The 21,691-nt window shown below is 44.8% G+C and overlaps 1 protein-coding gene across 2 annotated transcripts in view; it reads right to left on the reverse strand.

Moving 5' to 3' along the window:
* grid2 (glutamate receptor, ionotropic, delta 2) overlaps positions 1–21,691 on the reverse strand; it is a 938,309-nt gene that overhangs the window by 385,908 nt on the left and 530,710 nt on the right. For both annotated transcript variants that reach the window (XM_055641544.1, XM_055641535.1), the window contains exon 3: positions 6,053–6,337. In XM_055641544.1, the coding sequence (XP_055497519.1) occupies positions 6,053–6,337 (285 nt within the window). The remainder of the gene's footprint in view (positions 1–6,052; positions 6,338–21,691) is intronic.

Below are 21,691 nucleotides of genomic sequence, written 5' to 3' on the forward strand. Positions count from 1 at the left end.
TTTTCAGGTGAGGCAGAGGTTCACTTGCACCTGCTCCAACCTCATCTACTGTATCCGCTGTTCCAGGTGTCAACTTCTGTACATCAGTGAGACCAAGAGCAGGCTCAGCGATCGTTTCGCTGAACACCTCCGCTCAGTCCGCATATCCTGACCTACCTGATCTCCTGGTCGCTCAGCACTTTAACTCCTCCTCCCATTCTCAATCCGACCTTTATGTCCTGGGCCTCCTCCATTGTCAGAGTGAGGCTCAACGCAAATTGGAGGAACAGCACCCCATATTTCGCTGGGATAGCTTACACCCCAGCGGTATGAACATTGAGTTTTCTGGCTTAAAATAGCCCTTGCTTTCCCTCTCTCGCCATCCCCTCCCCCTTCCCAGTTCTCCCTTACTGTCTCCAACTACATTCTATCTCTATCCCTCACACTCCTCTGACATCAGTCTGAAGAAGGGTCTCGACCCGAAATGTCACCCTTTTCTGCTCTGCTCAGATGCTGTCTGTCCCGCTGAGTTACTCCAGCATTTTGTGTCTACCTTCGATTTAAGCCAGCATCTGCAGTTCTTTCCTACACATAAATTAAATAGGACACCTGAATATACAGGGCAAACGTGTTTTGTGGACCCATGAGTATTTTATAGCTTGAAATTGTAATTTTATTATTTTGCTTTGCAACAGCAGTCAGGCTGGAATCTGACTTCCTTAATAATACTGGGCAGTTCATTTACACCCATTATCAATTTAGATCAATTATTTAGGGCAGAATTGAAGCGTGGGCAGGCGTGATGTATTTGGCAATTATCTAGCACTGTTCAATTAGGAAAATAAAAAAAACTCTCCCATTAAGCATTTTCATAACTCTCTGTCACTGGATTGAATGTCCTGCAGTGGGAACAGTTAAAAGTCAAACTTGTATTAATTATACGTCTGTTGAGCCACATCAAAGCCAATATGTGCACTGCAACCTGGCAGAAAATCAAATGGGCGGAAATATATCGTGAGAATATATGATGAACCAGTCTGTTGTAATTTTTAAACCAAGAGTGAGGCCTCAGGTCTTGTTCAAACCCTTGCTGGTACTTTTATATTCCAGTTTGCTTATTATTATTGTTTGATTTATGTATCAAGGTCTCAAGGTCAGTTTATTGTCTCTTGTACCAATTAAGATACAGTGAAATTTGAATTACAAATATATAGGTATGTATGTAGGTATGTATGTATGTATGTATGTATGTAGCTAATTATGTGGGTAGGAATAGAACTATCCAGGGATGTATAAACGTTTGCATGTACGTATGTACTTAGGTATGCAGGTATGTATTATGTAACTATGAATGTCGATATGTATGTATGTAGGTACATATGTAGGTATATGTGTATGTATGTACACACACACATATACATATATATATATATATACATAAACATACTTACATGTATATATGTATATATACATGCTCATATAAACACACACATATATAATGTGTGTTATTGTGTGTAAAAGTTCTGTGACCCGCAAAAGTTCACACACGCTGAGCTTTTTTCGGTTTATTATATTGTTACAGAGTACTATGTTTATATATTTGGTTATGCTGCTGCAAGTAAGTACTTTATGGTTCTGGTTGGGACATGTGACAATAAAACATTCTTGACTCTCTCTTGATTATTCCAATACTTATTCTCCTATGTTCCATAAACTTGGTCAATTAAAAAAATTGCTTTCCATGGCCTTTACCAGTTAGGTAAAGCTTAGAAGGGATATGGGTCAAACGCAGGCAAATGGGACACGTGAACAGAGATGGAACGTAGAACCAAACAGCACAGAAACTGGAACTTCAGCTCACAATGTCTGTGCCGAACAATTTATCTTCTCTGTCTGCAAATGGTCCATATCCTTCCATTCCCCACATATCCATGTGCCAATCCAAAGGTCACTATCATATCTGTCCACCACTACCCCCGGCAATGTATTCACTACTATCTGTGCCCTGGACATCTCCTTTAATCTTTGCCCCTCATCTTAAAGCTATCCCTTCTAGTTCTTGGCATTTCCTCCTTGGTAAAAAGGTTTTGACTGTCACCCAATCTCTTCTTATGCCCCCTTCGGTTATGGCTGACCATGGGTGTCTCCAGGGTTGGAGGATGCCAGTGTGTAACTTTGTTTAATGTGGGGAGACTGGTGCAGATCTTGGTCAGGGTCCTTGACAGATCTGGCTCAGAATCCAGTGACATGGAGTCCAAGAAGACCGTAGACCCTTTTCCTGCTGCAGACTTCATCCGCCTTCCCAGCCATTGTGACGCTCCACTTAGGTCCGCCATCATCCTCCGCCTGTTCCACCGTTGAGGTCTTGGTTAGATTGCTCTTTGTCAGAGTCCTCCGCCTTGACCTTACCGCCATGGGTGGCCCTACCAGGAACATAGCTCCAGATGGCATCGCTCTCAGGATCTCTGGACCACACAAGCTTTTCCACCATGACAAGGTGACAATGCAAGGAGAATCACCCAATCTATGTCATGGAGTTACACAGCATGGAAACTGTTCCTTTGGCCTAATTTTGTGCATGCCGACCAACAAGCCCCATCTACACTAGGTCCACCTGCCCGGACTTGGCCCATAACCCTCCAAACCTATCCTACCCTTGTAAGGGAGTCAGGGGTTATGGGGAGAAGGCAGGAGAATGGGTATGAGAAGGAAAGATAGATCAAGCATGATTGAATGGCAGGATAGACTTGATGGGCTGAATGGCCTAATTCTGCTCCTACAGTTCTGAACCTGTCCAATCGGCTCTTAAATGTTATGATGTTTTCCTCAATTACCTCCTCCAGCATTCCGTTCCATATCTCCACCACCTTTTGTGTAAAAATGTATCCCTCAAGTTCCTATTAAATCCTCCCCCCCCTCGCCCCCTCCCCCCCCTTTAAACCTGTGTCCTCTGGTTCTCGATCGCCGTACTGTGGGCAAAAAATGGTGCATCTACCCAATCTATTCCTCTCATAATCTTGTATACCTCTACAAGATCATTCCTCATCCTCCTGCACTCCAAGCAATAAAATCACAGCCTGCTCAACCTCTCTCTATCGCTCAGATCCTCGACTCCTGGTAACATCTTTATAAATCTTCCCTGCACACTTTCCAGCTTGACAACATCTTTCCTATAACATGTTGACCACAATACTCTAAAAATGGCCTCCCTAGTGTCTCATGCAGCAGTAACATGATCTTCCCAACTTCTACACTCAATACTCTGACTGATGAAGGCCAATGTGTTGAAAGCTGGGGACCTGGGGTGGAGGGTATTGCACCGAGGAGTTCCCTGCAACCTGTTTCTCTCGCGGTTCACAGACTCGCCAGCCGCCTGCCACTTTTGCGGGCTGGAAGAGTCTGTGTACCACGTGTACATGGAGTGCGTGAGGCTGCAGCCACTGTTTGAATATCTAAAGGGGCTGCTCCTTGCCTTCTGGCTGCATTTTTCACCCACCATCCTCATCTTTGGACACCCTGTGCGTAGGGGAGAGGGTAGGGCTGAAGATGTCCTGGTTGGGTTGCTCCTGGGCCTGGCCAAGCTGGCCATCCGCGAGTCACGGCGCCAGGCGGTGGAGGGCTCTACCCGGGCCAGCTGCCTGCCCCTTTTCCGGGGTTACGTTCGTGCCCGGGTGGGATTAGAAAGGGTGTCTCCAGGCCCCCTGTCTGTGGGCACCCTGAGGGAGTTTCGGGACCGCTGGGCTCCGCAGGGTGTTGAATGTATCCTCAATAAGGATTGTATCATAATTGTATAATAGTTTATTATGGATATATGTTTGTATTGTATATATGGTGGTGGGTTCTGGCTTGTTTTATTGTAGTGTAAATATTATTTTTTAATAATTGAATAAATTTTTTGATTTAAAAAAAAAAAAAAAAATGTGTTGAAAGCTTTTTTGACCACCCATCCACCTGTGATGCCACTTTCAAGGAACTATGTGCCTGCACACCTAGATCTCTCTGCTCTACAGCACTCCCCAAAGTCCTACCATTCACTGACAGGTCCTGACCATGTTAGTCCTGCCAAAATGGAATACCTCACATTTCTCTGTATTAAATGCCTCTCATTATTTGATATATGGTTAGCAGAACTCCCCTTAGCCTCTGACTTTACAGAGATGGGCATCTTCAGTGTAGATGAGTTGGGTCGAAGAGCATGTTTCCATGTTGTCTGGGTCCATGACTTTATAACACAGTGTAGAGTTCTAGTCATCACAGCATAGGGAACACATGAGGGCACAAGAGAAAACATTTACCAGAACTTTGCCAGGTTTAGTATATTGTCACATGTACCGAGATACACTGAAAATATTTTGTTGCGTGCTAACCAGTCAGCAGAAAGACTATACATGATTACCACTGAGCCATCCACAGTGTACAGATACATGATAAAGGGAATAATGTTCATTGCGACCAGTAAAATCCGATTAAAGGTAGTCCGAAGGCCTCCAATTAGGTAATTAGCAGCTGGAGGCCGCTCTCTAGTTGTTAGTTTGATGGTTCAGTTGCCAGATAATAAGTGGGAAGAAACTGTCCCTGAATTTGGACGTATGCATTTTCACACTTCTGTACCTCTGGGAGGGGGGAGAAGAGGGATTGACCATGGTGATAAAGGCACCTTGACTATGTTGGCTAAGACTATGTTTGAGGTGAGACTTGTCACTGATTATGCTGGTGGTCTTGCCGAGGCAGCGTGGTGTAGATGGAGTTATTAAAAGAGAAATTGGTTTGTGTGGTGGTCTCAGCTCCAACAGCTAAGGAGGTAATTCACCTTTAAACTGCTCGGATGATTGAAACCAGTGCAAGAGACTACAAGGACCAAGGGTAACCTGAAATAAATCTGAATCCTCCACTGAAGGAGATGCCTTTCCCATTTATGAAGAACTTCAACTTGGAGACAATGAGATTTAACTGCTGAGGAGATAATTCCTCTCTAACCACTGCGGGTGATTGGAACCAGCGCAGGAGATTACATGAAACAAATGTTACTTGAAATAAACAATAGACAATAGACAATAGGTGCAGCAGGCCATTTGGCCCTTCGATCCAGCACCGCCATTCAATGTGATCATGGCTGATCATCCCCAATCAGTACCCCGTTCCTGCCTTCTCCCCATATCCCCTGACTCTGCTATTTTCAAGAGCCCTATCTAGCTCTCTCTTGAAAGCATCCAGAGAACCTGCCTCCACTGCCCTCTGAGGCAGAGAATTCCACAGACTCACCACTCTCTGTGAGATAAAGTGTTTCCTTGTTTCCGTCCTAAATGGCTTACTCCTTATTCTTAAACTGTGGCCCCTGGTTCTGGACTCCCCCAACATCGAGAACACGTTTCCTGCCTCTAGCGTGTCCAAGCCCTTAACAATCTTATATGTTTCAATGAGATACCCTCTCATCCTTCTAAACTCCAGAGTGTACAAGCCCAGCTGCTCCATTCTCTCAGCATATGACAGTCCCGCCATCCCGGGAATTAACCTTGTAAACCTACGTTGCACTCCCACAATAGCAAGAATGTCCTTCCTCAAATTAGGCGACCAAAACTGCACACAATACTCCAGGTGTGGTCTCACTAGGGCTCTGTACAACTGCAGAAGGACCTCTTTGCTCCTATATTCGATTCCTCTTGTTATAAAGGCCAACGTGCCATTCGCTTTCTTCACTGCCTGCTGTACCTGCATGCTTACTTTCATAGACTGATGTACAAGGACATGTAAATGAAAGCTAAATCCCCACTCACCTCCCCCCTCACGCACCCAACCCCCGATTAAAGAGATTACTGGCTCGTTTACAAACAACTCCAACTTGGAGGCAAGAGGAAAACTGGAAAACAACAAGGAAAATCCAACAAGGAAAAGAGCAGGTGGAACTGTATTCTGGAGGAGTACGCACCACTCTCCAGGAAACAAGAACACTCAATATATTCCAACGCTTACACACTTTGTTAAAGTGGAATAGACACCCTGAGAATTTACTGCTTGTTATTCCAATGATTTAAATCCACACTGTCGCAGTGTTGTTGAGGAGATAATTACTTACCATAATCGCTATCATAGAAAATAATGAACTTCTGCCAGGCGAACTCAGAGATGACCTTGAGGATGACTTCGTTCAGGTAGACGGGCGGACGGATATACAGGGTGTAGTTCTCATTCCTGTTGGTCCTGGTGGGGCCACAGCCACTCCTCGGTGATCCAGAAGTCGTCCTTTGTATGTAGAGGTGTGGGATGTGCATGGCGTCTGCCAGGGACTGCAGAGACCCAGCCGACATGCACCCGACTGAGCTGACGAGGGCTAGTATGCCCTGATTCATCAAGTCGCATGCTGAAAGGAAAGGAAAGAATTTGTCAACGTGACGCTTTGCTTTGTAAATAATCTGGGACAAAGTGAACAGACCAACCGGTTACGTTACTGACCAACCTCTCAATGGTAAAATTTTGCTTCAGATTTCTAATAAATCTTTCTCCTCACACCTTAAAGCTATGTCCTTTGGTTCTTGATTCCCCTCCTCTGGATAAAAGACTGTGCAATGACCCTATCAATTCCCCTCATGATCTTATATCTCTCTATAAGATCACCCCTCATCCTCCTGCACTCCAAGGAATTGTCCTAGCCTGCCCAACCTCTTCCTATCGCCCAGTCCCTCCAGTCCTGGCAACATCCTTGTAAATCTTCTTTGCACCCTTTCCAGCTTAACAATATATTTCCTATAGTTGGGTGACCAAAAGAAGTTCGCACTTCCACCCATCTTTGTATCTTTGAATCGTATTGCAGAGAAACAGGTCCTTTCCTATCACTTTGTCCAGAGAATCTTTGAAATTCACTGCACAAGAAGTCCCTGGATACTCAGACTGAGCATATTCAAATGATATTTATGGACCTTTGGATTTTAAAAGGAATCAATATATATACATACATAAGACTATTACACAAAATGGCACTGAAAGATCAGCCAACATCATATTGAATGTCAGAGTAAATTCCCCTGCATGCCGAGATATAGCTTTTCTTTACCTCTTCCAACTACACACTAAAAGGTGCCTCGGAGCCACTTACTGCAACTTTGAATAAAAATCCCTGCACACCTCCAACAAATCCCTGTCAACATTCCTAAAAAAAATCAATTATCCCACGGTGTCAAGTTATTCAAATATTGTACCGTCAACATTGTTAATTAAAAATGTCATAACAGAGATTTACTTGAAAATCCCACTTAAATGATTCATTTGATGGCTTTTGCATTCCACAATTTTTAGCCACTGCGTTAGGATGTTATGAAACAGTTTACAAGACCTTGGTGAGTCGGCATTTGAGTACTGGGGTCAGTTTTAGTCACCCTGCTATATAGGAAGGATGTCATTAAGCTGGAAAGAGTACAGAGATGATTTACAAGGATACTGCCAGGACTCAAGGATCTGCGGTATAGGGAGAGGTTGGGCAGTCTAAGAATTTATTCCTTGGAGTGCAGGAGGCCAAGGGGTGATTTTTATAAGATATATAAATTGATGACCAAAATAGCAAGGGTGAATGCAAAGAATCTGTTACCCAAGGTGAGGGAATCAAGAACCAGAGCACTTGTCTAAGGTGACAGGGGAGAGTTTTAATAGGAATCTGAGAGGGTGGAGTGTATATGGAACAAGCTGATAGTAGAGGAAATTGAGGCAGGTACAATAATCGCATTTAAAAGACACCTAGACATGGATAGGAATAGTTTAGAGTGGTGTGGGTCAAACGTGGACAAATGGGACTAGCTTAGATGGGATATCTTGGTCGACATGGATGTTAGACAAAGACAATAGACAATAGGTGCAGTAGTAGGCCATTCTGCCCTTCGAGCCAGCACAGCCATTCACTGTGATCATGGCTGATCACCTACAATCAGTACCCCGTTCATGCCTTCTTCCCATATCCCTTGACTCCGCTATCTTTAAGAGCTCTGATGTCCCTGTCCCACTTAGGAAACCTGAACGGAAACCTCTGGAGACTTTGCGCCCCACCCAAGGTTTCCGTGCGGTTCCCGGAGGTTTTTGTCAGTCTCCCTACCTGCTTCCACTACCTGCAACCTCCGGCAACCACCTGCATCCTCCGGGAACCGCAGGGAAACCTTGGGTGGGGAGCAAAGTCTCCAGAGGTTTCCGTCCAGTTTTCCTAAGTGGGACAGGGGCATAACTCTCTCTTGAAAGCATCCAGAGAATTGGGTTCCACTGCCTTCTGAGGCAGAGAATTCCACAGATTCACAACTCCCTGGGAGAAAATGTGTTTCCTCATCTCCGTTCTAAATGGCTTACCCCTTATTCTTGAGCCAAAAGCTTAGATGGGAAACGTCTGTTTTTGTGCTGTATGACACTGACTATCTAAGACATACAAGCTGTCCCTGTGCATTGGAAATAATGTTGTTTTTTGAATGTGGTACAAAGTCTTCTTGGTTTGGGATTTAGGAAAAACAATACTTTTTTGACCTTTGAGGATTAATGTTGCATTATAACTCTAGTGTTGGGGGTTTGAGAGCCAATGTCAGTAAAATCTATTGAAATCATCAGGAACCTGGCATGCAGTAACAGTTTCATCAATTCATATTGTCACCCAAAGTAAATAACTCCAAAGAAACAATCACTTTTCAACCCTCCTCTCTCAAGAAGCTAAACGTAACAATAATGTGATGGAAATGTCAAGGACCTCAAATGCTAAGAGGTGTTTTCCATATATATTTTGTGGCTGCTTCTCTGAGCCTGTCAAGAATATTGATAATGGTTTGGTTTATAAAAAAAAGCCTGAAATTTATCTCAAGTGTTATACTGTATCTTGCTGAAGGCACAATGAATAATCTGCTTCGAAGACCTCAGATGGTGACAAGGTCAGAGTTTATCAGCCTTAATTTTTCCGGCAATCATGTTCCTTCAGGTTGCTTTGAGCTGAAGACCTGGGTTAAACTGGAGACAGCATTAGCCAGTGGGGCCAAATTTGCAAGGTAGCTTCTTGATTCAGGAATGCTACATTTGATGGAAGGGGTTATTTCTGTGCTGTATGAGTCTGATACTCTATGAATTCAAAATGCACACTTTTAGCAAGCCTGAGACTGTCAGAGTGAGGCCACACACAAATTGGAGGAACAGCACCTCATATTTAGCTTGGGCAACATACAATGCTCCCCCTTCTGTCGTGGGGTAGACTGAAACGGACTCCCCCACCAGCAGATGGCCATTAGATATTAACACCAATGTTAAACATTTTTAATTCCTTTTATGTGCCAATGATAAACAAACTTACAGGAAAACAGCACACGTATAATTGCTGCAGTACTTTGTGTTTTGCTCCTGAAACATCACCTCACAGATGCTACATGATTTGCTAAGTTCCTCCAGTACTTTGTGTTTTGCTCAAGTTTCCAGTATCTGCAGTTCCTGCGTCTATACGTAGTGGAAAACAAGGAATTGCAGATGCTGGTTAATAAACAAAAGTGCTGGAGTAACTCAACGGGTTAGGCAGCATCTCTGGACAACATGGATAGGTAATGTATCGGGTCAAAAAATGTTCTCAACCCAAAACGTCACCTGTCCATGTTCTCCAGAGATGCTGCCTGACCCATTGAGTTACTCCAGCACTTTGCGTTATTTCATATGCCCACAAGTTTACTATAGATAGGTCAAGTGATACTCAATTTCCAAAGCCTAAAATTAACTTGTAATTGTAGAATTGGTAACTTTAAATAACAGCTCTTTATGTTTGTAGAATTCAATTTGCATTAATGTCATTAATTTATTTTCACCTCAATGTCACCCTTCTTTGGTACCTCACTGTGACTTATTATTAACCACAAAGGATGGATTGTGAAGCGGAAACATTAGTGGCAATCTTGTGTTTTAATTAGGTTCAAGGTGCCCATTCTTGAATCGAAGTGCCTTTGTGCATTAAACTGTTGCAATCAGTTAAATCGTTTAGTGCAATGCGAGAGGAAGTATGGTAGTAACACTTAAAATCAAATCAATTTTCAATCTGCAGTTCCTCTTGAGATTAGTATAATCCCAATGGAATCCACAATTACAATCTTTGCCTACTTTTGAGCAATTCTACGATCTGCCCAAAACAGTGATCAAAGATTGATTCTCACTTCTCCCATTATGCTCAAATCATGTTTCACGCAAATGAGAATCAAGTCAGAATCACGTTTGTTTCATACTTAACCAAATCATACAGCGTGGAAACAGGCCTTTCGCACCAACTAGCCCACGCTAGTCAATGTGTCCCATCTACACTTGGCCCAACTGCTTGACCCACAACCCTCTAAATCTATCCTAACCACACACCTGTCCAAATGTCTCAAATGTTACAATTTCCCTCAATTACCTTCTCCGGCAGCACGTTCCATATGCAGTACCTACCACCTTTAGTTTAAAAATGCTATTCCTCAGGTTCCAGATAAATCTTTCCCCTCTCACCTTAAACCTATGTCCTCTTGTTCTCAATTCCCCAACTCAGGGCAAAAGACTCTGTGCATGTGCCTGCTTTATACCTATCATGATCTTGTGCATGATCTTGTGAATCAGCAGAGAGACAAAAAAACCCAACTGGTTTTCATAACAGAGAATACTGGAAAGTCATTTCAACAACATCTGTGGAGAGAGAAGAGATAATGTTTCAGGGAGGTACTCCAGTCAAGAGTGTTTTGTTGTCATATGTTCCAAAACAGAACTATGAAATTCTTACTTGCAGCAGCACAACAGATATGTAAAAATATTACCCTGTAAACAATATAATAAACAACTAAAAAGTTCAGTGTATAAAACACAGACAAACACTAATAGTGCAAAGCCAAAATCAATGCCCCCAAGTCTATGTAGTTTGGTTGTAGTGTTTAATAGCCTGATGGATATTGATTGCTGCTCCTGAACCTGGACATTACAGTTTTCAGGCTCCAACACCTTTTTCCCAATGGCAGAAGTGAAATGAGAGCGTGGCCTGGGTGGTGTGGGTTGCTAATGATTCTGGCAGCCTTTTTGAAGCAGTGACTCCTGTAGATCCCTTCGATAATGGGGAAGTCAGTACCCGTGATGGACTTGATGGGGTTCACCACGTTTTACCTCTTTCAGGGACATACTGTTATGATGAAATGTCTTTGACTTCAAATATTAAATATTTTTCTCTCCACAGATGCTGCCTGTCCTGCTGAGAGTTGTTTCTATATTCATTTTAGATTGTAGTCCAGATTCAGAGATAGTTCAGATTCCTTACTGTTATCAGGCAATTGAACCATCCTATCACTAGAGAGTGGTCCTGAGCTCCCATCTACCTAAGTGACTAGTGAAGTTCCACAGGGCCCGGTGCTGGGGCAGCTGCTCTTCACATTGTATATTAATGATTTGGATGAGGGGATTGAAGGCTTTGTGGCCAAGTTTACGGATGATACGGAAATAGGTGATGGGGCAGGTAGTGTAGAGAAAGCATAGACTCTGCAGAAGGACTTTGACAGATTGGGAGTGTAATGCCCCTGTCCCACTTAGTAAACCTGAACGGAAACCTCTGGAGACTTTCCGCCCCACCCAAGGTTTCCGTGCGGTTCCTGGAGGTTGCAGGTAGTGGTAGCAGGTAGGTAGACTGACAAAAACCTCCGGGAACCTCCGGGAACCGGAAACCTTGGGTGGGTCACAACGTCTCCAGAGGTCTCCGTTCAGGTTTCCTAAGTGGAACAGGGGCATTAGCAGAGAAATGGCAGGTGGAATATAATGTAACAAAGTGTGGAGTCACGCATTTGGGTAGTAGGAATAAAGACGTCGATTATTTTCTAAATAGGGAGAAAATCCAGAAATTGGAGGTGCAAAAGGATTTGGGAGTGCTGGTGCAGGTTTCCCAAAAAGTTAATCTGCAAGTCGAATCAGAAAGCAAACTCAATGCTACCATTTACTTCGAGAGGTCTTATATACAAACACAAGGATGTAATGCTATCTATAATGGGCTGGTCAAGCCGCATTTGGAATATTGTCTGCAATTTTGGGCACCATATCTGAGGAAGGATGTGCTGGCTCTGGAGAGTGTGCAGAGGAGTTTTACAAGAATGATCTCAGGAATGATGAGGTTAACATTTGATGAGCGTTAGATGGCACATGGCCTATATTTGCTGGAGTATAGAAGAATGAGGAGGGATCTAATTGAAATGTACAAAATAGTGAAAGGCTTGAAGAGAGTGGATGCGGAGAGGATGTGTCCACTTGTGGGAGAGTCTAGGACTAGAGGTCATAGCCTCAGAATTAAAGGACGTTCTTTTAGGAAGGAGATGCTGAGGAATTTCTTTAGTCGATGGTGAATCTGTGGAATTCTTTGCCATAGAGGGCTGTGGAGGCAAAGTTAGTGGGTATATTTAAAGCAGAGATAGATAAATTCCTGATGAGCATGGATGTCAGAGTTTATGGGGAGAAGGCAGGAGAATTGGGTTAGGAGGGAGAGATAGATCAGCCATGATTGAATGGCAGAGTAGACTTGATGGGCCGAATGACCTAATTCTACTCCTATCACATGATCTTATGATGTTATTAATCTTGTAATCATTGGGGTACCTCAAACTATCCTTATTCGAACTTTACTTGACTTTATCTTGCACTAAATTTTATTCCCTTTATCCTGTATCTGTACACTGTGGACGACTTGATTGTCATCATGTCTTTCTCTTGACTGGATAGCACACAACAACAATGCTTTTCACTGTACAGCACATGTGACAATAAACTAATCTAAATCACTACATTTAGTTTCACTGTTTGGAAAGAGCAAGCCTTGGTTGGTAGCTGCTACATTTTTCTGTGCAGCAACCACTCAGGTCAACTTTTGCTCACTACATATGTGCTCTATCAAGTCATTGAGTCATAGTCATACACACCCCGTCTACACAAGTCCCACTTGGTTGTGTTTGACCCATATCCCTCTAAACCTGTCCTGTCCATGTACCTGTATAATTGATTCATAATCATTGTGATAGTGCCTGCCTCAACTACCATTGCCAGCAGCTCATTCCACACACCCACCACCCATTGTGTGAAAAAGTTTCCGCTCAGATGTGTTAAAATCTTTCCCCTTTCACCATAAACCTATGTCCTCTGGTTCGCGATTCCCCTGCTCTGGGTAAGAGACCGGTTCTAATCCTCCCATGATTTTGTGCACCTCGATAAGATCACCCCTCTTACCCCTGAGCTCCAAGAATAGAGCCCTAGCCTGCTCATCCTCTCCCCATAGCTCAGGCCCTCGAGTCCTGGCAACATTCTCATAAATCTTCTCTGCCCCCTTTTTCAACTTGACAACATCTTTCCTACAACATGGTAGGTGTGCCACAAGTGTGCCACTATACTTTCTACATTTATTCTCCTCCCCAGGACCACAATGAGTGCTCCAACCTCCCTTGGCTCCCCTTCCAACAGCAGTACAGCACTGCATTATTCCCATAGCCACAGTGCTCTTCAGCCTACTGTCATATACAGACAATCAGTATTGAAGATCTAGACAGATGGAAATACATTGGGGAAGGCAGGACAATAAGGCTGAAATGTTGATCAAACTTTGTAATTTAAAAATAAATAGAATAATTCAATTTGATGGACTTTCTAGCTGGATCCCAACTGGCTATATTTCCAACATGTCAGGAGCTGTGACAAAGAGCGGCACAGTGGAACAGTGGTAGAGTTGCTGCCATACAGCATCAGAGACCAAGGTTCAAGACCTGGCTATGGGTGCTGTCTGTATGGAGCTTCTCCTTTCTCCCTGTGACCACATGGGTTTTCACCGGGTGCTCCAGTTTCCTCCAAAGACGAACAGGTTGTAGGTTACTTAGATTCAGTGAAAATTGGAAATTGTCCCTAGTGTGTAGGATAGTGCTAGTGTATGGGGTGATTGCTGGTTGGTGCTGACTCGGTGGGGCAAAGGGCCTTTTTCTGCAATGTATCTCTAGATTAAAAAACAAACCAAGTTGCAACATAGGTAAACAAGTTGGTTTCCTCTGTCTGCATGCAAACCTTATCCCTCCATTCCCCCCATATCAATGTGCCGGTCTAAAAGCTTCATATACAGTATGCTTCTATCATAGTGAATTGAAAGGTTCAGCATGGAACTTGGCCCTTCAGCCTACCGGGTCCACACCAACCATGGATGACCCATTCACACTCGTTCAATGTTATCCCACTTCCTCATCCACTCCCTGCACAATAGCGGCAAATTACAGAGGGACAAACCCGCACGTATTTGGGATGTGGGAAGCACTCAGAGGAAACCCACGCAGTCACAGGAAGAACGTGCAAACTCCACGCAGATAGCACCCAAGATCAGGATTTAACCCAGGTCTCTAGCGCTGTGAGACAGCAGCTCCACCAGCTGTGTCTCTGTGCCACTGTATCTGTCTCCGTCATCGTCCTTGGCAGCTGTTTCCAGGCACTTACCACTCTCCATGTAAAAAAAACTTACCCCACACCCCATCTCCATTAAACATTTCCCCTCTCATTGTAAAGGTATGTCATAGAGGCATACAGCATGGAAAGGTGCCCTTCGGTCCAATTTCCCCACACCGACCAACATGTCCCATCTTCACAAGTCTCACCTACCTGCGTTGGGCCAGAATCCCTCTGAACCTATCCTACTCATGTACACGTCTAAATATTTCTTCAATGTGTGATAGTTCCTGCCTCAACTACCTCACGCCGCAGCTCGTTCCATACACCCATCACCCTTTGTGTGAACAAATTACTCCTCTGCTTCTTATTAAATCTTTCTCCCCTTACTTTAACCTATGTACTCTGGTTCTCGATTCCCTCACTCTGGACAAGAGACTGTGTGTTTACCCAAACTATCCCTCTCAATTTTTGACATTTCCATCTTGGGATGAAAGTTCTGACTGTCTACCTTATCTACGCCTCTGATAATTTGTATCTACTTCTATAAGGTCTCCCCTCAGCATCAGGCTGCCCCTCAGCATAAGACGCTCTGGAGAAAACAATCCAAGTTTGTCCAACCTCTCCTTATAGTTTTCCTTTCCCTCCGTAAAATTGCCTTTCCTTGTCACGAATGACTGATCTACCACATAAAAAAATGTAACTCTAAGCTAACTATCCTGTTGTAAATGACAGAGGAATGAAAAATAAGTAAAGTTCTAGGTAATTATATCAAAGGGAGTGTTTCATCGCCAAATGTAACTAGCAAGCACCCAGATGATTTAGACTGTTAATTAAACTTAGGCTTAGAATTAGTTAATTACTCTTAGGCTTAGTTAATTAAACTTAGTTAAATTGTAGCTGGTCTCAATGAACAGGTCTTGTTCAAGCCAATTCAGTAAGAAAGCCGTGGTTCCCTAAAACACAGAGATCCCAGAGTGCTGTTGGTTGTTCATCTCTACATCATTCAGATGCCTATGGGGGCGGACACGTCAAGAATTAGTCTGCCATCTGCATCCCATTACAGATCTCAGCTAGCTTTTACTCCTTGCTGGTTTAAAAATAAAGTTGATTTAATTTACTTTTCCGCAAAAAGGAATGCACGAGCAGAGTCAGAGAGAGCGTAATAGAGTCATACAGCATGGAAACTGGCCCTTCAGCCCAACTCGTCCATGCTGACCACAATGCTCATCTAAGCTAGTCCCATATAGAACATAGAACAAGTAAAGAACAAGAACAGGTCCTTTGGCCCACAATGCCAGTTCTGAACATGATGCCAAGACCTGTCTACCTGCACATAACCCATAACCCTCCATTTCCTGCATATCCATATGTCTATCCAAAAGTCTTTCAAATGACACTAATGTATTTGCCTGTGTTATGCCCATATCCCTATAAACACTTCCTATCCACATGCCTGTTCAAGTGTCTTTTCAAGGCTTTATATAATACCTGCCTCAACTACCTCCTCTGGCAGCTCATTCTATGCACCCACCTCCATTTGTGTGAAAAAGATGCCCCTCAGGTTCCAATTACATCTTTCTCCTCTCTCCTTAAACATTTGTCCTTTGGTACTTGATTCTCCAATTTTAGGTCATTTCAAACTAACTGTGCCCCCTTTCTCCACCCCCCTCCATACGTTCCCTCCCCTGTGCCCCACATGGACCCACCTATTTCTCACCCCTCCCATCCTGCTACTTTCCTTCCTCTGGCTTCACAGTTGACAAATCTTCAATACTGTCTCACACCTTCTGCTTTTATATCTGGCCTTTGTTCCAATCATCTGCCTAGCAAAGAAAAACCACTCACCTGTATCCACCTATTAGCTGCCACGCATTGTCCTGTCTCTCTACACCTCCAGCTTTCTTCTCCCCCTGGCTAAAATCAGTCCGAAGAAAGTCCTCGACCAGAAACGTCACCTCTCTATGTCCTCCAGAGATGCCGCCTGACCCGCTGGGTTTAGTTTAGTTTAGAGATACAGCGTGGAAGCAGGCCCTTCAGCCCACCAAGTCGGCGATGACCAGCGATTCCCATACATTAGCACCACCCTACAGACTGGGGACAATTTACAATTTTTACCGAAGCCAAATTAATCTACAAACCTGCACGTTTTTGGAGTGTGGGAGGAAACTGGAGCACCCGGGAAAACCACATGCGGTCACAGGGAGAAAGTTCAAACTCAGGCGCTGTGAGGCAGCAACTCTACCGTCGTGCCACCGTGCCGCCCCAAGTTACTCCAGCACTTTATATACCGTCGATTCCTCTACTCTGGGTAAAAGCCTCTATGCATTCTATTCCCCGCATGATTTTAGAGAGTGGAAAAGAGGCACTTGTTCTAAGGATTTGCAGCCTTTCTTGGAGGACAAGTAAGGCTGCAAGGTGACTATGCAGTCGCCACATGTTCGCGGGTGGTTGCCTGGGAGTCGCCTTCATGGTCGTGAGGAATTCCCGCATTCTGGGAACTAGTCTCATTATGGTCGCCGCCCAATTTTTCGACATAGAATAAAGCCACCATGGGGAGTAGCGAGGTGGATCGCCAGGAGGTCCTAGTGTGTTGCCTGGAGGTGAAAGGTTCTTGTTGGTTCTTGTAGGTTGTAGCTGGTGCTAACCGATGAAGTTCATTGGCTCATTGGGGAAAAAAAATGTAAGCAGTAGTTTTCAGAACCAAGGATAACCGACCGTTAATGTTAATGTCCGCCGAGCTTCAAAGTCGTGTATATCTGGCTTCTTAAATGTTGTCTCCACTCTGTCTCCCCTGCTTTTAAAGGGCTTACCATACACTGTGCTTTGTGGTATTATGCAATAATAGAGTAAGGCTGAGCAGAGGGGCACTAGGACCCTGCCAGAAGCCAGGCTCCAGTAACCGGTTGTGTCTGGAAAACCCAGGGTGTCGGCAGTTGGAGAGAGAGGCCTGGGCTTACACGAGGCTGTGGCAGTGGCTGCTGTTATTGTACAGATTAAAGGTATACTCTGTTTACGTCGTGGTACGAGCCTTATTACAAGCAAAACACGACATGGTGCCAGAACTGGGAGACTTGTAAGCAAGAAAATAATTAAAGACGAAGAGGACGGTGTATCGTTTTGGCGGGAAATAGGAGACGAGCTGGCAGATATGGCGCAACCTACACCAACTGCTACGTTCACAATACAACCTCCAGAGCCATTCGATTTTACCAAGCCTCAAGAATGGGAGCGTTGGATCAGGAGATTCGACCGCTTCAGGCTTGCAAGCAATTTAAACGCGACGTCGGCAGAAAACCAGGTGAACACGCTAGTGTATTGCATGGGCGATGAAGCAGAAGATGTGCTAAAGGGGCTAACGCTAACTGCAGATGAGAGGAGGATGTACACGGATGTCAAGGCAGGCTTTGATGCATTTTTTGTGCCTAAAAAGAATGTTATCTATGAAAGAGCCAAGTTCAATCAGCGTGTGCAACTGCCAGGAGAAATGGTGGATTCCTTCATCACTGCTCTATACGGATTAGCCGAACACTGCAACTATGGACAGTTACAGAACGAGCTGATCCGCGACAGGTTAGTGGTTGGGCTGAGAAACGTCTCATTGTCCGAAAAGCTACAGCTAGACAGAGACCTAACCCTTGAAACTGCTATAACAAAGACAAGGCAGTCTGAAGAAGTTAGACGACAGCGGTTTGACTTAAGAGGAGAGAATAGCGGTGCTAGCAAGTGCTCAAATGTTGATGCTGTGCATGCTAAAAGCTACAAAAAACCCAAATTTCCCTCAAAGCCTCAGCCACAAGCACAAACACCAGGCAAAAATAAATTTAATACACAGCCACAGCCAGGTTCAAAGGCCTGCTATAGATGTGGAAAAATGCCCTCGCATGGAAAATTGGAATGCCCTGCTAAAGATGCTGCGTGTCACAACTGTGGCAAAAAGGGACATTATGGCAAAGTGTGCAGAAACGGTGCTAAATCCCTCAATGCTGTCACTACAGAGGAAGAAGAGAGCTTTTTCCTGGGATCCGTGGATGCTGGAAAAGACCCGTGGACGGTGCAGCTACAAGTGAGACAAAAAACGGTGTGCTTTAAAATAGACACTTGTGCTGATGTCACCGCCATGCCAGCGGAGGTGTACCATGACATTACAGGGGGGCATGATGTGAAGTGCCTGGCAGTGTCGACACGACCATTGTTTGGGCCAGGGGGCAATGCACTCTCTGTCCTGGGCGTAGCCAGAGAAACACTGCGCAGAGGCAACAAGACAGCCATAGAGGACATTTATGTAGTAAAAGACCTCCACACTGCACTGTTGGGAAGACCTGCCATAGAAAGGCTTCAGCTTGTGTGCAGGGTTGACGGCATCACCTTGGGATCAGAGGACACCAACATCTATGTAGACTCTGTCATCAGCAACATTCCTGTCAGTGGAGATTATCTGAGCAGCCTACGGGAGCACCTACAGGCAGACAGCACATGCTCTGCACTGATGGAGTACTGCACAGACGGCTGGCCCGACAAAAGCCAACTGCAGGGAGTGCTGAGACATTACTGGGCTGATAGAGCAGTGCTGACTGTGCACGATGGGCTGCGGCTGCGGGGCACGAGGCTCGTCATCCCATCAGCCTTACAAGGTGATGTGCTGCAGAGACTACATGAAGGACACCTGGGGGTGACAAAGTGCAGGGGCCGGGCCAAACAGACGGTATGGTGGCCAGGACTCAGCAGCCAGCTGAATGACATGGTGCTGAAATGTAGAACCTGCATCCAAGAGCGAAGGAACGTCAAAGAGCCGCTGATGCCAACGGAGATGCCAGACAGGCCTTGGCAAACCTTGGGAGCTGACCTATTCACGCTGAAAAACAAGACTTATCTGCTAGTCGTAGATTATTTCTCAAGATATGTGGAAGTTGCGCTGCTGTCACCCACAAGGTCCACAGATGTAGTGGTGCACCTGAAATCCATATTTGCTCGTCATGGAATTTGTGAATTTCTTAAAAGTGACAATGGGCCCCAGTTCTCAGGTAGCCACTTTAAATCCTTTGCAGCAGAGTATGGCTTTATGCACATCACGAGCAGCCCCAGGTTTCCTCAGAGCAATGGGGAGGCGGAACGCGCTGTACAAACCGTGAAGAACTTGCTAACAAAGGCGTCAGACCCATATCTTGCATTGCTGGCCTACAGAGCAACCCCTCTACAGAACGGCTATAGCCCAGCCGAGCTGTTGATGGGGCGCCGCCTACGCACTACAGTTCCTGCCCTTCCAACCCTGCTGAATCCAGTTTTGCCTGACTACAACGCGCTGGGGGCCAAAGAAAGGGAGAAGAGGTGGAACGACGCAAGATCCTTCGACAAGAGGCACAGAGCGAGAAATCTGGAGCCACTAATACCTGGGGAGGATGTGTGGATCACCGATGCACGAGTCCAGGGCAAAGTGCTATCTACACACAATGCACCTCGCTCTTATATCGTCCAGGTGCCTCAGGGCACACTGAGGAGGAACCGGCAGCACTTGGTGCCGCTGCAGACCAACAGTGAGGTAGTCGACGCGGATGAGCCACCGGTGGGAGAAGAGCCAGCTCCACCAGAGCCAGCTCCACCAGACCCAGCTCCACCAGTGACAGCATCACCCAGCGGAGAGGGCCCCACCACAGAGACTGTGCGGACAAGGTGTGGGAGAGAGGTTAGAAAGCCGAAGAGACTTGATTTGTGATTTATTGATCTGTTTTCTACAATAAAGAAAAAGAGAGAGTGAAATGTGATGTAAATACAAAAAAAAAAAAAAAATTTTTATCCTAACCAAAAAAAAAAATTTAAAAAAAAAAACTAAAAAACACACTTATAACTTTTTTTTTTTTTACTTCAAACTTTTTTTTTAAAAAAACAAAAATTAAAAACAACAAAAAAAAACCCAATAAACTCCACCAACCAACAATGAAAATGTTCTGTAAACCTGTTACATTTACCTGAAACCTGAAAGAATAGTTCACAGTATGGTAACGTGTAAGTTATTTTATTTCTATTTTGCATGCTTAGATCAGGGACAGGTCTTCCAGCAAAAGGGCAGAATAAACCCCTTAAGACCTGCAGAGACAAAGGTAGTCCACCCTTTGTTCTCAAAGAAAGGGAGATGTGGTATTATGCAATAATAGAGTAAGGCTGAGCAGAGGGGCACTAGGACCCTGCCAGAAGCCAGGCTCCAGTAACCGGTTGTGTCTGGAAAACCCAGGGTGTCGGCAGTTGGAGAGAGAGGCCTGGGCTTACACGAGGCTGTGGCAGTGGCTGCTGTTATTGTACAGATTAAAGGTATACTCTGTTTACGTCGTGGTACGAGCCTTATTACAAGCATAACTCGACATGCTTTAGCCATCTTAATTACAGCGCTAACCTTCCTGTTCATCGTGGTGTGTGTCTGTAACACCTTGGCTTTGCACCATGTGAATTTCACTCAGACAGCGCTCAACCCGCTTGTCCTGTTCACGCCTGCATAATGGGCTAGTGAAGGAAGTGATGTGTGTGTGTTCCACTCTGACAGTCGCCATTCTAGTTGCTGGTTTTCAGGCCACTGACGGCAACTTGACAGTCGCCGGCAGTCGCCTGAAAGATCGCCTAAGTGGGACACGTTCAGTAGGCAGACAGTTCGATGAAGATGTAGGTTGAATATATGTACTTAAATTAATTTGACCATGAAGACTCTCACAACAACAGACAATTAAAACCAGGCCATATTTTGGGTTAAAATTGAATCTAGTTCCTGCAGGCAAAAGGTCCATCAAGTGTCAAGTCAAGGGTCATCAAAAGAGTCAAGAGTGTTTTATTGTCATACTAGCCTAAGTGGGACCAGTTGGGTCCCAGCTTCACACAGGAGGGCTGGTCCCCCAACGCAATATTCCACCTCTCCACCAATTCCAATATTGCTGGCCAGTGGGGAGGGGGGGGCTTTCTGGAGTGCTAGCATGGTATTGTGGACCAAACGCACTGGTTTCCAGAGGGCTAGCATGGACATTGTGGGCCGAATGTATTCTTGGGCTGGTAGCCCAGTCATTGAGACCACTCACACACACTCACTCACTCACACACACACACACACACACTCACACACACACACACTCACACTCACAAACACACACTCACACACACTCACACAATCTCACACTCACAAACAAACACACTCACACACATACACTCACACACACTCACACACACTCACACACACACTCACATACACTCACACACACTCACATACACTCACAAACACATACACATGCACTCACAAACACATACACACACACACACACATACACTCACAAACACA

The sequence above is a fragment of the Leucoraja erinacea genome, chromosome 1, assembly GCF_028641065.1.
Source record: "Leucoraja erinacea ecotype New England chromosome 1, Leri_hhj_1, whole genome shotgun sequence".
Lineage (NCBI taxonomy): Eukaryota > Metazoa > Chordata > Chondrichthyes > Rajiformes > Rajidae > Leucoraja > Leucoraja erinaceus.